The sequence below is a fragment of the Heterodontus francisci genome, chromosome 42 (assembly GCF_036365525.1).
Source record: "Heterodontus francisci isolate sHetFra1 chromosome 42, sHetFra1.hap1, whole genome shotgun sequence".
In the NCBI taxonomy this organism is placed as follows: domain Eukaryota; kingdom Metazoa; phylum Chordata; class Chondrichthyes; order Heterodontiformes; family Heterodontidae; genus Heterodontus; species Heterodontus francisci.
This window is the reverse complement of record NC_090412.1, coordinates 22000939-22016734: the sequence shown is the minus strand read 5'-3', so window position 1 is coordinate 22016734 and position 15796 is coordinate 22000939. Positions and strand designations below refer to the sequence as shown.

The window sequence follows — 15796 nt, the reverse complement described above, 5'->3', positions numbered from 1 at the left end:
GCAGAGTATGGTTGCTATGGTTTTAAGCGGTCGGTGAGTGTGAGCCCGGCAGGAGGTGATAGGCATTCGGCTGGTTTTTTTCTTTACTCGATTTTCCCGGCAAAAAATAAGAAAATGGACAACTCGGGAACCGGAGGAGGTTTACGCGCCGGTTTTGGCCTTTTCGGCGGTGGCGGAGGAGGAGGAAGCGTCCCTGATTATTCGCAGCCCGACCTTTCCCGTGTCCCCTGTGAGTAACGCAGCCCGGCCGAGTAGGCCGCAAATTGCCGAGCGGGGCAACTAATTAGTAATAGTGTTAGAACTAGTTAAATAACTCTGTATAAGGTCTCTAACTACTTTTACAAATCTGTTGGGCTTTTCTGCGGATGTAACTAGTAGGATGATTGAGGGTGATGGGGGATTGGGGGGGGGGGGAAAGCAGTAAATGTAGTGTACTTGGATTAAACATTCGATAAGGTACTACACCAGTTATTATACAAAATTAGGACTCCTGGACTTCGGTTAATATATCAGCATGGATTGAGGATTAGTTAATGGGTAGGGTCATTGAGTTATACAACATAGAAACAGGCCCTTCGGCTCATCGTGTGTGTGCCGGCCATCAAGCACCTATCTATTCTAAACCCACTTTCTAGCACTTGTCCCATAGCCTTGTATGTTCCGGCGTTTCAACTGCACATCTAAATACTTCTTAACTGTTGTGAGGGTTCCTGCCTCCTCCACCCCTTCAGGCAGTGTGTTCCAGATTCCAACCACCCTCTGGGTGAGTGGAACATTATTTGGTGGGTGAAAGTTGTCCTCTTTGGAAGGAAAAATAGAAAAGCAGAATTTTTTTTTTAAATGGTGAGAGACTGGGAAATGTTGACATCTGGTGGGACCTGGGTGTCTCTTAACTTATCACAAAGTTAACATGCAGGTACAGTAAGTAATTAGGAAGACAACTGGTTTGTTAGCCTTTATTACAAGAGGCTTGAAGTAGAAGTCTTGCTGCAGTTGTGTAGGGCCTTGGTGAGCCCACACCTGGAGTACTCTCGACAGTTTGATCTCCTTACCTGTTCATCTAAGGTTCACTAGGCTTATTCCTTGGATGAGAGGATTATCCTGTGATAGATTAAATGGATACAGGCTAGATGATTAAAATCACATAATGGTTACAGCATAGAAGGAGGCTGTTTGGCTCACTGTGTCATTGCTGGCTCTTTGTAAGAGCACAGTGGCGCAGTGGTTAGCGCCGCAGCCTCACAGTTCCAGTGACCCGGGTTCAATTCTGGGTACTGCCTGTGTGGAGTTTGCAAGTTCTCCCTGTGTCTGCGTGGGTTTCCTCCGGGTGCTCCGGTTTCCTCCCACATGCCAAAGACTTGCAGGTTGATAGGTAAATTGGCCATTATAAATTGCCCCTAGTATAGGTAGGTGGTAGGGAAATATAGGGACAGATGGGGATGTGGTAGGAATATGGAATTAGTGTAGGATTAGTATAAATGGGTGGTTGATGGTTGGCACAGACTCGGTGGGCCGAAGGGCCTGTTTCAGTGCTGTATCTCTAAATAAATAAATAAAATAAAAATAAATAAGAGCAACTCAGCTAGTCCCACTCCCCTACCCTTTCCACATAGCCCTGCACTTTTTTCAGGTACTTATCCAATTCCCCTTTGAAAGCATGATTGAATGTGCCTGCACCACACCTAGGCAGTGCATTCCATGATCTGAACTATTCGATGCATTTTTTAAAAAAGTTTTTCCTCATGTTGCCACTGGTCTTTTTGCCATTCACCTTCTATCTGGTTCTTGACCACTTTCTCAAACTGCTTTGCCAACTTCAACGCTTTTATTTGTTCGTGGGAAGTGAATGTCACTGGCAAGGCCAGCATTTATTGCCCTTGAGAAGCTGGTGGTGAGCCACCTTCTTGACCTGCTGCAGTCCATGTGCACATGTATTTCCTGTTTCTACACCCCATTTAGAATTGCATCCTTTATTTTATATTGCCTTTCCTCGATCTTCCTACCAAAATGTATTGTGTCACACTTCTCTGCATAAAATTTCATCCGCTATGTGTCTACCCATTTCACCAACCTGACTGTCCTCTTGAAGTACCCTCCTCACAGTTCGCAATACTTCCAAGTTTTGTCATCTGTAAATCTTGAAATTGTGGCATGCACACTCATTTAAAATATCAAGAAAAACAGTGGTCCTAGTACCAACTCTTGGGGATCCCCTTCCTTCAGTCCAAAAAACAACATCATCACTGCACTTTGTTTGCTGTTGCTCTGCCAACTTTGTATCCATGCTGCCATTGTCCCTTTTATTCCACAGGCTTCACCCTTTGCTGACAAGCCTGTTATGTGACACTTTTTCAAATGTTTTGGATGCCCATGTACACCACATCAACCACATTACCCTCATCAGCCATCTCTTACCTCATCAAAAACTCAATCAAGTTAGTTAAACACAATCTGACTTTAACAAATCTATGCTGACTTTCCTGAATTAATCCATACTTATCCAAGTGACTATTAATTTAGTTCCAGATTATAGTTTCTAAAAGCTTTCCCACCACTGAGGTTAAACTGAGTAGCCTGTAGTTGCTGGTTTATCCTAGCACCCTTTTTAAACAAGAGTGTAACATTTGTAATTCTCCAGACCTCTGGCCCCATCTCTATTTATAAAGAGGATTGGAAGATTATGGTCAGTGCCACAGTAATTTCCTCCTTTACTTCCATCAGTATCCTTGGATGCATCCCATCCAGTCCTGGTGACTTATCATCTTTAACTACAGCCAGCCTTTCTAATACCTGTTTATTTTTTAGCCCATCCAGTGTTTCAGCTACCTCCTTTCGCTATGACTAGCAACATCATCCTTGGTAAAGACAGGTGCAGAGCTGGACTAGAACAGCTTGGCTTGTGGCACAGCTAGTTCTGGAGGACACGTCTTCAGCACTATTGCTAGGATGTTGTCGGGACCCATAGCCTTTGCTGTATCCCATGTCTTCAGCTGTTTCTTGAAGTCACGTGAAGTGAATTGAATTGGCTGAAGACTGACATCTATGATTTTGGGGACCTCAGGAGGAGGCTGAGATGGATCATCCACTCTGCACTTCTGACTGAAGATAGTTGCATAAAAGGTGACTACACAAGATAAGAGCTCATGGGGTTGTGGTTGATATATTAGCATGGATAGAGGACTGGCTAACAGGAAATGGTCAGGATAAATGGGTCATTTGCAGCATGGCGTGCCTCCGGGATCAGTGCTAGGATCTCAACTATTTACAATCCATATTAATGACTTGGATGAAGGGACCAACTGTATTGTAGCCAAATTTGCTGCCGATATGGAGATAGGTAGGAAAGAAAGTTGAGGGGAGGATACAAAGAGTCTGCAATGGAAATAGATAGGTTAAGTGAGTGGGCAAAATGTGGGAAAACGTGAGGTTGTCCACTTTGGCAGGAAGAATAGAAAAACAGGATATAATACAGAGGGACCTGGGTGTCCTTGTGCCTGAATCGCAAAATGTGAGCATGCAGGCACAGCAAGTAATTAAGAAGGCAAATGGAATGTTGGTGAGAGTGCACCTAGAATACTGTATACAGTTTTCGTCACCTTTATTTAAGGAGGGACATATTTGCATTGGAAGCAGTTCGGAAAAGGTTCACTAGGCCAATTTCCTGTGATAAGGGATTGCCTTATGAGGAAAGGTTGGGCATGTACTCATTGGGGTTTCGAAGATTTGAGAGCTCATCTTATTGAAATGTGTAAAATTCTGAGGAAGCTTGATAGGGTAGATGCTGAGAGGATGTTTCCTTTCGTTGGGGAATCTAGAACTATGGGGGGCATAGTTTCAAATTTAAAGGGTCTCCCATTTAATACAGAAATGAGGAGGAATTTCTTCTCTGAAGATCGTTAGTGTTTGGAATTAATTTCCCCAGAGAGCAGTGGAAGCCAAGTCATTGAATATATTCACAGCTGAGTTAGGCACATTTTTGATTGACAAGGGTGTCAACGGTTATGGGGGACTGCCAGGAAAGTGGTTAAGGCCACAAGCAGATCAGCTGTGATCTTATTGAATGGTGGAGCAGGCTCGAGGGGCTTAACGGCCTATTCTTACTTCTATTTCTATGTTCTTGTGACTTTTGCGCTGACGTGCTGAGCTTTGCCATCATTCAGGATGTTTGTGGAACCTCCATCCCCGGTTAGTTGTTTAATTGTCCACCACCATTCACGACGGGATGTGGCAGGCCTATCGAGCCTTGATCTGATCCATTGTGCGATTGCTTAACTCTGTCTGTCACATGCTGCTTCCGCTGTTTAGCATGCATTTAGTCCTGTGTTGTAGCTTCACCAGGTTGGCGTCTCATTTTTAGGTATGCCTGGTGCTGCTCCTGGAATGCTCTCCTGCACTCCTCATTGAACCAGGGTTGATTCCCTGGTATGATGGTAATGACCAGGCTATGAGGTTACACATTGTGGTGGAATACAGTTCTGCTAATGATGGCCCACAGCACCAGTTTAGAGCTGCTAGGTCTGTTCTGAATCTATCCCATTTAACACGTTAATTGTACCACACGACACATTGGTGGGATCTTTAGTGTGAAGGTGGACATCGTCTTCACAAGGACTGTGCTGTGGTCACTCCTACCAATACTGTCATGGACAGATACATCTGTGACAGGTGGACTGGTGAGGGCTAGGTCACGCAGGTTTTTCCTTGTTGGTATTATCACCACCTGCTGCAAACCCAGTCGGTTAGCTATGTCCTTCAGGACCTGGCCAGCTCGGTCAGTAGTGGTGCTACTGAGTCACTCTTTGTGATGGGCATTGAACTCCCCCAACCAGGGTACGTTCTGTGTCCTTGCTATGATCAGTGCTTCTTCAACATGGGGAGTACTGATTCATCAGCTGAGGAAGGGCATTACGTGGTTCTCAGATTTCCTTGCCCATGTTTGACCTGATGCCATGAGACTTCATGGGGTCCAAAGTCAACACTGAGGACAATAATGTCTTCATGCCAAAGGGATCAAGAGATGTGGGGCGAAAGCGGGAACAGGGTACTGAATTAGACGATCAGCCATGATCTGTTTTGCATAACGGAGCAGAGCCGAATGGCCTACTCCTGCTCCTTTTTATATTTCTATGTTTAGGACTCCTAGAGCAACTCCTCCCAACTGTATACCATTGTGCTGCCACCTAGGGTGGGTCTGTCTTGTTGGTGGGACAAGACATACCCAGGGATGGTGATGGAGGAGCCTGGGACATTGGCGGTAAGTATGACTGTCAGGCTGTTGCTTGGTACAACTCTTCAAATGTTGTTAAGGAGGACTTTGCAGGGTCGACTGGGCAGGGTGTGCTGTTGTCGTTTTCGGGTATGTTTTATTCTTTTTTGACTTTTTTCTGTAGCGGTTTGGTACAACTGAGTGGCTTGCTCCACCATTTCAGAAGGCAGTTAAGAGTCAGCCACATTGCTGTAGGTCTGTAGTCACATGTAGGCCAGACCAGTTAAGGACAGCAAATTTCCTTCCCTAAAGAACATTAGTGAACCAGATGGGTTTTGCGACAATCCAGTAGTTTCATGGTTACCATTACTGAGACTAGATTTTAATTCCAGATTTATTAATTAATTAAGTTTAAATGCCGTCAGCTGCCATGTTGGGATTTCATCTCATGTCCCCAGAGCATTAGTCAGGGCAAAAATAATACTCATTTACTACCTCAACCATGTCCTTTGCTTCCACATGTTGAATCTTTTTGGTCCCTAATTGGCCCAACCCCCCCTCTTACTACTGTTTTACTATTTATATGTCTATAGAAGGCTTTTGGATTCCCTTTTATGTTAGATGCCTGTTTCTTCTACTCTTTGTCTCTCTTATTTCCTTTTTCACTATCCCTCTGAGCTTTATATTTTCAGCCTGCTTCTCCCTGGTATTATCAACCTGACGTCTGTCATACGCAGACTTTTCTGCTTCATCTTGCTCTCTATTGTCATCCAGGAAGTTCCGGCTTTGGTTGTCCTACCTTTCCCTCTCCGTGGGAAAGTACCTCAACTGTACCTGAACCATCTCCTCTTTAAAGGCCGTTTTGTTGTATTCATTATAATCTTGGCTGCCAGTCTTTGATTCCAATTTACCAGGGTCAGATCTGTTCTCACTCCAATGAAATTGACCTTCCTTCAATTAAGTATTTTTACTCTAGATTGCTTCTTGTCCTTTTCCATAGCTTATACTTTGAACTTCGCTTCAATCATTGGTAAACTGTCAAATCACACAGAATCGTGCTGCTCGACGTCTGATGAGGAAAGCATTTGGATGTCTAACTGTAAAGTGATTGAAGCATGCAGTGAGTTTTTAGTGGGTATAGGGATGGTGTTGGGGCAGTGATGGCTTGTGTTGCAGAACAGCTGCTTGCTTTTATATATCTTTAATGCAAAAAAAAAGCTCAAGCTGTTCGAGGGGGAAAAAGAACAGTCTTGATGAAGGATTGGACGTGAGCGAGCAAACTGAGGTTGAGCAATGCTCCAAGGTTCTGTTCCTATGGACTCAGCCTGAGGTGGCAGCCAACAAGGGAAATGGAGTTGGTGCTTCTGATGTGTAGGTGAATGCCGGAGCAGAAAAGGGTGGTTGCCAACTTGAAGCTGGAGGAATTTTAACCTGCAGAAGTGATGAGGCATTTTTATGCTTATTTACATCCCTGTTAAGTAATTGTATATGCTGTACTTATCCTAAAGGAATTTCACTGTACAGGAGTGAAGTGGAGTAAAGAATAACTGTGGTTATGTCCTTGAGTTGACAGCATTAACTATATTTTGAAAAACACACACAAGGTCAGATGTTCAGGATTTGGTGTTTTTGATGTGCAGTGGCACCAGTAGTGCTGGTTTGCCGTCAGGATCAAACTGACAGTGCAAGTGTTGAGATTAGTAGTGGTGAGCTGCCCAAGAGCAGGTCCTCTGCTCATTTCTCCAAGCCTCATGGTCCTGTGCCTTCCTCCTCAGTTGCTCGTTACAGCCTCCCTTTTTTTTAGAATTCCCATGAGAAATGAGCAATATGACCAGCATGCTTGAAAGGAACCACAAGTCCTCCTCCACATGTAAGTGGCCGTTGTCCCTCTGGGTTCTAACTCTTCAGCCATCATCACCAAAAACTTACTGGTTCCGTCATTGACTGTCTCGCAACCCTGAGCGTGGAGCTACCACCCCGAGTTCTCAAATTTACGCTGTTTTAACGAGCTGTGAATTTTTCTGTTAAATGTTATTGTTTGGAAGACCAACCAATATACGCATAGATACGCACACTATTAGCTATTGTTACTGATGAGGATTGGGCTCTGGGAAATCTGTGTCGCACTGTTTAATTTTGTCAGGTTTTTCTGTGCTCCCAATGGCTGCTGAATTGCATGCCTCTAGCAGAACCCCGAAAATGATCCAATTTCCAGATACACAGATCAGCCCGTTTTGGGGAGGGAGCTGCTTTTTGCACCTTACTGCTTCCTAATCATTACCACTAGATTCTGAAGTGTATGTTTTAATGGAGGATAGATGAGCAGTTTCCACTGCCACAGAATTATTTAGGAAGCTCAAAATGCAACTCGTAAATAATGGTGCAAGTGTCAATCACATCACACTGGTGACCGTGGTAAGTGGTGGACCACAGCCACCCCATATAAACTTGACTGTGCAACCTCCCACATAGCCAAAGAAAGTGTCCATTCAGTGCTGAGCCTACCATCTTTTCACCATTTCAAATGCTGTGCAATGCAGTAATCTATTATGGTGACTCCTTTATCCCTGCTGGGTCGGCTAGCTGTTAAATCTTCTTGCTCTAACTCTAATCCTTGGTAATGTGCTTCACCTCAATAGCTTTTTGCAGCAAATAACCTATTCCCACTGATAAGTGAAATGGTGCCTTGATGAGAATTGACAGAGCTGCTTCTCATTAAACTGATTTTTCTCCCCCTCATGCCTGCTTTCTAGGCTGATGCTTGGTCCTGATGTATTTCCAGTACTTGGTGAATGCTGCTCGGGAGCCAGGCCACAAGTTGATAACCTTAGAGTGTCTAATTCCCTGTGTATTTATCTTATTTCTAGTGAATTTCTTTGCCTGATAAAATGAGGTGCTGGCAATGGGACACATTAGAGTCCTCCCAGGTCAAGTGTAGTATGAATTAGGTGCAGGATAAATCTCCCTTTGCATTGTGCCAACAATGTCTTTTAATACTGTTGTCTGTGTCTCCCTAGTGCATCACTATTTCTTCTTTCTATAGCAGCTGTTATTGTGATCTCTGATTGCGATTGCCATATTGTCTTTTTTTTTTGGCTGTGGACACTCACCCACCCACCAGGAATGCTCCATACTCATTTAGTGCAGTAGTAAACAGCACAAAAGAGGAGACTTTCATCCTATTGGCCTGGGTTTATTTTGGAACCCTAGCCCCAAAGGCGAAAGGTCAGTGCTAAACTGCGACACCACTAAATCCCACAGTTCCTATCTTCCTCCCCTTCCCTTTAGATAAACACCTGTTGTGATAGTCTAGCCAAAGTAAGTAGCCGTGAAAGAAAGAAATAGTGTGCGGCGGTGGTGGTTGGTGAGTGTGCTGTAAGATGCAGAAAAGACACAGGATGTTACCAATGCTAACTTTTACCCTTGCTGTTTTCAGTGACTGGAATGAGCCCTTTGTCTCCCTACCTGAACCTTGATCCTAGATATTTGATCCAGGTGAGTAGAAAATGTTTTATTTAAAATATTCAAGGCTCCATATAGGTAGTTGGGATAAGACTGGCCTCAGTTGGAAGACATTCTGATATTTTTAGTGCTGCAGGAAAGTGTTCTTTTCGAGTCAATCAAGTAGCTATACAGCACAGTCTAGGATATCTAGAGTCTGTGCTTCATTGTTTAGCATTTGACATAGACCTTCGCTGTCCTTTTTAGACTTGGGTGTTATCCATGTATTCTTTGCAACATGAATCTGTGCTGATACTTTTTCAAAATTTGTCTTCCTATAGTAGACACAAAATGGCACTCTTTTTTTCCCCCTCTATGAAAGAAATATTAGGGACTGTAGGTTTGGGTTGTTCAGTAGGTTAGTGCAGGTGGGTTTAAACTAGGGCTGCGTGAAGCTCTGGTAAACCGACTCTCAAAGCCCAGGCAATTCGATCCTCTTTGTGTTCATATTTTATTCTCTGGTTTGTTTTGTTGAATCTATTCTTCTTTTTTTTCTTTTGGGCCTCCTTATCTCGAGAGACAATGGATACGCGCCTGGAGGTGGTCAGTGGTTTGTGAAGCAGCGCCTGGAGTGGCTATAAAGGCCAATTCTGGAGTGACAGGCTCTTCCACAGGTGCTGCAGAGAAATTTGTTTGTTGGGGCTGTTGCACAGTTGGCTCTCCCCTTGCGCCTCTGTCTTTTTTCCTGCCAACTACTAAGTCTCTTCGACTCGCCACAATTTAGCCCTGTCTTTATGGCTGCCCGCCAGCTCTGGCGAATGCTGGCAACTGACTCCCACGACTTGTGATCAATGTCACACGATTTCATGTCGCGTTTGCAGACGTCTTTATAACGGAGACATGGACGGCCGGTGGGTCTGATACCAGTGGCGAGCTCGCTGTACAATGTGTCTTTGGGGATCCTGCCATCTTCCATGCGGCTCACATGGCCAAGCCATCTCAAGCGCCGCTGACTCAGTAGTGTGTATAAGCTGGGGGTGTTGGCCACTTCAAGGACTTCTGTGTTGGAGATATAGTCCTGCCACCTGATGCCAAGTATTCTCCGAAGGCAGCGAAGATGGAATGAATTGAGACGTCGCTCTTGGCTGGCATACGTTGTCCAGGCCTCGCTGCCGTAGAGCAAGGTACTGAGGACACAGGCCTGATACACTCGGACTTTTGTGTTCCGTGTCAGTGCGCCATTTTCCCACACTCTCTTGGCCAGTCTGGACATAGCAGTGGAAGCCTTACCCATGCGCTTGTTGATTTCTGCATCTAGAGACAGGTTACTGGTGATAGTTGAGCCTAGGTAGGTGAACTCTTGAACCACTTCCAGAGCGTGGTCGCCAATATTGATGGATGGAGCATTTCTGACATCCTGCCCCATGATGTTCGTTTTCTTGAGGCTGATGGTTAGGCCAAATTCATTGCAGGCAGATGCAAACCTGTCGATGAGACTCTGCAGGCATTCTTCAGTGTGAGATGTTAAAGCAGCATCGTCAGCAAAGAGGAGTTCTCTGATGAGGACTTTCCGTACTTTGGACTTCGCTCTTAGACGGGCAAGGTTGAACAACCTGCCCCCTGATCTTGTGTGGAGGAAAATTCCTTCTTCAGAGGATTTGAACGCATGTGAAAGCAGCAGGGAGAAGAAAATCCCAAAAAGTGTGGGTGCGAGAACACAGCCCTGTTTCACACCACTCAGGATAGGAAAGGGCTCTGATGAGGAGCCACCATGTTGAATTGTGCCTTTCATATTGTCATGGAATGAGGTGATGATACTTAGTAGCTTTGGTGGACATCCGATCTTTTCTAGTAGTCTGAAGAGACCACGTCTGCTGACGAGGTCAAAGGCTTTGGTGAGATCAATGAAAGCAATGTAGAGGGGCATCTGTTGTTCACGGCATTTCTCCTGTATCTGACGAAGGGAGAACAGCATGTCAATAGTCGATCTCTCTGCACGAAAGCCACACTGTGCCTCAGGGTAGACGCGCTCGGCCAGCTTCTGGAGCCTGTTCAGAGCGACTCGAGCAAAGACTTTCCCCACTATGCTGAGCAGGGAGATTCCACGGTAGTTGTTGCAGTCACCGCGGTCACCTTTGTTTTTATAGAGGGTGATGATGTTGGCATCGCGCATGTCCTGGGGTACTGCTCCCTCGTCCCAGCACAGGCATAGCAGTTCATGTAGTGCTGAGAGTATAGCAGGCTTGGCACTCTTGATTATTTCAGGGGTAATGCTGTCCTTCCCAGGGGCTTTTCCGCTGGCTAGGGAATCAATGGCATCACTGAGTTCCGATTTGGTTGGCTGTATGTCCAGCTCATCCATGACTGGTAGAGGCTGGGCTGCATTGAGGGCAGTCTCAGTGACAGCATTCTCCCTGGAGTACAGTTCTAGGTAGTGCTCAACCCAGCGGTCCATCTGTTTGCGTTGGTCAGTGATTATGTCCCCCGATTTAGATTTGAGGGGGGTGATCTTCTTGATGGTTGGCCCAAGAGCTCTCTTCATGCCATCATACATTCCTCTGATGTTTCCGGTGTCTGAGGCCAGCTGAATATGGCTGCATAGGTGTTGCCAGTAGTCGTTTGCGCAACGCCTAGCTGTTCTTTGTGCAGTACTTCTGGCTGCTTTAAGTGCTGCGGATGTTAAATCGCTGGGGGCTTTCTTGTAGTTCAAAAGTGCAATGCGCTTAGCGGCTATGACAGGTTCCAGCTCTTCATTATGAGATTGAAACCAGTCTGCATTTCTCTTCGCACTTTTGCCGTAGGTGGTCAAAGCTGACTCATAGATGGCGTCTCTGATGTGGGCCCACTTGGTCTCAGCATCCCCTGTGGGAGTGTTTTGAAGGGCTGTTACAAGTGAATTTAGAAATTTTTGTAACAGCTGTGGGTGAGAAATTCTGCTCGTGTTGATGCGCGGGTGGCCCTTCTGCTTGGAATGATGCAACTTCTTTGGTCTGAGTCTAACCTTGCTGCACACCAGGGAGTGGTCGGTGTCGCAGTCCGCACTGTGGAAGCTGCGTGTGATTTGAACACTGTTTAAGGCGGCTCGCCTTGTGACAATGAGGTCTAGCTGGTGCCAACGACGTGATCTTGGGTGCCTCCATGAAACCTGGTGACAGGGTTTAGTGTGAAAGAACGAGTTGGTGATGCAGAGGTTATGATAGGTACACAACTCAATTGTTGAATCTATGGAGGTTTGGAAAGGGATGTTCTGAGTGCTGTTGCCTCATTGATAAATCCTAAATCAAAACACCAAGATCTGTCAATATTGACAACTTGAGTTATTTGCAAATTAGTGGGAGCAAGGATTTAAACTTCACGTGGTCCCTAAGCTTCATGGAATGCATCTCTGTGGCCTGTGAAAGTATGAGATTGGACTATCCTAATTAGCATTTACAGCAGCTGAGTTTGAATCCTTTCTGCTGTTCATATGGCTTTGATGTGGTGAGTTGTGGGACAGCTTTAATCTGGTTCCTGGTAGGCCACAGATTGTCCAGAATTTCACGTTAAGTAAGCTCCAAATTGTTTCTCATCAGGCTGTGAGGGATGGCATCCTGGTGCAGTGGGGTACAGGCAGTTGTTGAGAGGTGTTAGTGAGTGCTTGATAAAGCAGCGAAGAAAGAACTTTGCTGTAGATCTGATCTGTGCTATATCTGAGCTGATGGTACTTGAAAGGATTGGGAAACAGAAATCGGTTTATGCTGAGCTTTTTCTCCAGGTGTAAGACATTGACAAATTTCAGATGTGGGATGGCCTGTACCTGATCTGTGTGCGCATTCAGGCCAATGCTACTTCATGAGATCCAATTTTTAAAAAACATCCCTGGCAGCCACCTACAAGAGGCATTGGGCTCCTTGAATATGTTAATGAGTGTTCTGACTCCTGTTTTTGGACCCCTCTGCCATATTAGAATGCCCTAAGTGAAGCTGATGCTGGGTCTGCTCAGCCCAGGTTTCCATTGTGTGGATGTGGCTGCCACCAAAAAAAGTTATTTATTTTCCCAACGTTAAAGCAGAGTCAAAGGAGCAGGAATGCTCCACTGTGTTCCGGACCACACTCGAGGCCCACTGCCAGCAGGCAGTCAGTGTCCTCCTGTCATCCTCCTCAAGCCCCCACCCCTGGACTTGTCTGAGGAGCACTGCCAGCAAGGCAAGTAGCCCGACTTCATTCTGCTGAAATGCCTCCGCAAAATGCGACCGGTGTTAGCGTTCATGCAGATGATTGGAATGAGGCTCGCGCCCCAATTTAGAATTTTGGGCTTTTTGGTTGGAGTCTGAAGTTGGGCCATAACCAATTTCTAACCCTGTATCTTTCAGCTTGCAGCTGAATTGTGTTAAATTATGACCTGCAAATACTTGATGTTTGTAAAGTTTACAAAAAATGTCCCATTTCCCACTTGCTAATCACCTTCAGTTGCCTTAAATCATCCCAGAATATTAAACATAACTGGTGACATTTTGTGGAAGCTCCCATGTTCTGTTGAACAGTATACATTTCAAGCATTTTATGTTTACAGATCTTGAATTAGAGGAGTGGCTCAAGAAAGGAGGGGGCTGCAACAATTTGACCTATTTTGTGACAAAAGATCTGGTGCACATTTTTTAAAGTTGAGTTTTTATAATGTAAAGCCTACTCAATATAATGCACCATTCCTGGGTACCTTGATGTACAGGAAAACCTGTAAATTAGGAACATCTAAAGGACTTGCACAGATGTCCTTTTTTTGCAGCTGACCTTATTTTCAAAATGGTCATTGGCTAATCCAGTTTACTGTACATACAAGTATTCTAGGATTGGCTGTATCTCCTACAGCGTTCCTGCTTTTTTTGCCCTCTCCTGGGATTGTGTCTAATTCTGGAACCCTCCCAGCAAGGTCTCATTTCAGTTTGGTTTCCTAGTTCATTGCCTTCCCAGGGTCCTTTTCCATTGAGTGAAGGAGGGACACCATGATACTTGGATCTGCTACATTGAGAGTCTGCACAGGGCAGGGTAGTTTCTGTAGGACCATAGTGCCTGGGAGATCTCAGTCACATTGGAGGGGATTAATGTCTTGCAGATCTTTGTCTGGGACATTCTCACTCCTGTTCTGCAGCTGCTAGTGGTTGAAGAGCCGGCAAGGAGGGGAAACAGCAGACAGGAAAAAAGAGTCTCTCCACAGTCTCCATCTCTGGCCCCCATTCCACAGTCACCCTTACAGCTATTGCAACCGCCCCACCCAGCTCCTGTTTCTGACTTTTGTGTAATGGAGATCTCTTTACCCAGCATCCACAGTGGCAGAGGAACCCCTCGATCACTGTGGTAAAGCTGTGTAAGCATTCTTTTCCAAAGATAGAAAGGTTTCTCTGCCACTACGTATGCTGGGTTGAAATATTTCCATTGCACAAAAGTAGTGGGTTTTTCACCTGGCTCATGCTTACATACTTAGCACAATTTCTGTAAATTTACTCTTGCTGTATATTCTAGCGCTCTTTTAGCTCTAAGTTGCTTTATCGAGGCATTAACAGCACAGAAGAGGCCATTTGGCCCATTGAGCCCATCTCCACAGTGCTATCCTGCCATACCCCGTTACCCTGCAAGTTTCTTTCTCACAAGTGGCCATCCAACTTTCTCTTGAAGCCTTTAATTGTCTGTCTCCGCTTCCACCACCCTGGTGGGCAGCGAGTTCCAGGTCATTACCACCCGTTGTGTTTATTTTAAAAAAAAAAAGGTGCTTCCTTATATTTCTCTCTGCATCTTTTGCCCAAAACTTTCAATCTGAATTTGACGTGGTTGGACATTAAGCCAACATCTGCTATTCTGTCTAATTTTGAAAGCCTCGCCATGCTCATTGTAAGCTTATATCCTATTATATCTTGATTAATGTGTAATACTTTACTTTTACCAGTAAGGGGAGATGGTGGTGTAGTGGTAATGTCACTGGTCTACTAATCCTGAGGCCTAGGCTAATTCTCTGGGGACATGGGTTCGAATCCCACCACAGCAGATGGTGAAATTTGAATTCAATTAATAAATCTGGAATTAAAAAATAAGTTAGTCTATTGGTGACCATGAAACCATTGTCAATTGTCATAAAAAACCCATCTGGTTCATTAATGTCCTTTTAGGGAAGGAAATCTGCCGTCCATACCTGGTCTGGCCTACGTGTGATTCCAGACCCACAGCAATGTGGTTGATGCTCTCTGAAATGGCCTAGCAAGCCAGTCAGTTCAAAGTCAATTAGGGATGGGCCTAGCCAGTGACGCTCACATCCCATGAATGAATTTTTTAAAAATGCAGTTTCCTTTGCTGTGTGTTTGTCCAGGTTCATAAGCAATCCAAATAATTTCATACCTGGTGTTTTTTGTAAATGGACTTGGTGCATTGAAGGTTGTCCGTTATTTGTTATTTGCAAGTGTCTGTGGTTTCAAGGAGCAGTCTGTATCTATCATATGTTATTTGGGGCTGTCGGTAAATGTCAGTGTTTTGCAGGTGTCTGGTTTTACCGGGTTCACTACAGTGAGTGCTTATAGCCAGACATGCCATGCCGTCTAGTGCCAGAAAATCAGCACTGCTCCTTCTCGCTATCTGTCAGTCTTTGGTCACTTCTCATCTTTCTCAACTCATTCGGCTGGTTGCAGTTCATCCCTGTGAAACGTTAACTTTCCCATCATGGCATCTAAGTATATTTTAATTAAGCTCAATATTTTGCCTCTTTTACCTTGGCTGTTAGTTTGTAGTCTATATATCCTAAGCAGTAGTTTTTTTTCTTGGTTATCGGTTTAAAATTTCTTACTAATTTCCACTTCTCACTTTAAAGCAATAATCTTTGTTTATTTTATCTACACGTGATATCTCACATTCCTCCGAGATCCATTATTCCCCTTCCCTCAACAACTTCCTTTTCAGATCATACAGCTTGTTTTTTTCTAACCTTGTAACTAATCTCATCACTTGAGATCAGCTTTTACTGTTTCTGTACCCTTTCTAATATTTTGTAAGATGATCAAAAGTATGATCTCACCAGTGCATCAAAAAGACTTAACATACTTAGCACAACTTCTGTAAATGTTCTCCTTTTGCTGTATATTCCAGTTCTCCATTAGCTCTTTATAAGTTACTTTGACATAGTTGGAC

General features: G+C 44.6%; 1 protein-coding gene across 1 annotated transcript in view; it reads left to right on the top strand.

Moving 5' to 3' along the window:
- Positions 1-15796, top strand: part of LOC137355521 (mitochondrial import inner membrane translocase subunit Tim23-like) — a 51450-nt gene continuing 35654 nt past the window's right edge. The window contains exons 1-2 of the mRNA XM_068020764.1: positions 1-229; positions 8643-8701. Coding sequence (XP_067876865.1) covers positions 115-229; positions 8643-8701 — 174 coding nt within the window. The 5' untranslated portion in view covers positions 1-114. The remainder of the gene's footprint in view (positions 230-8642; positions 8702-15796) is intronic.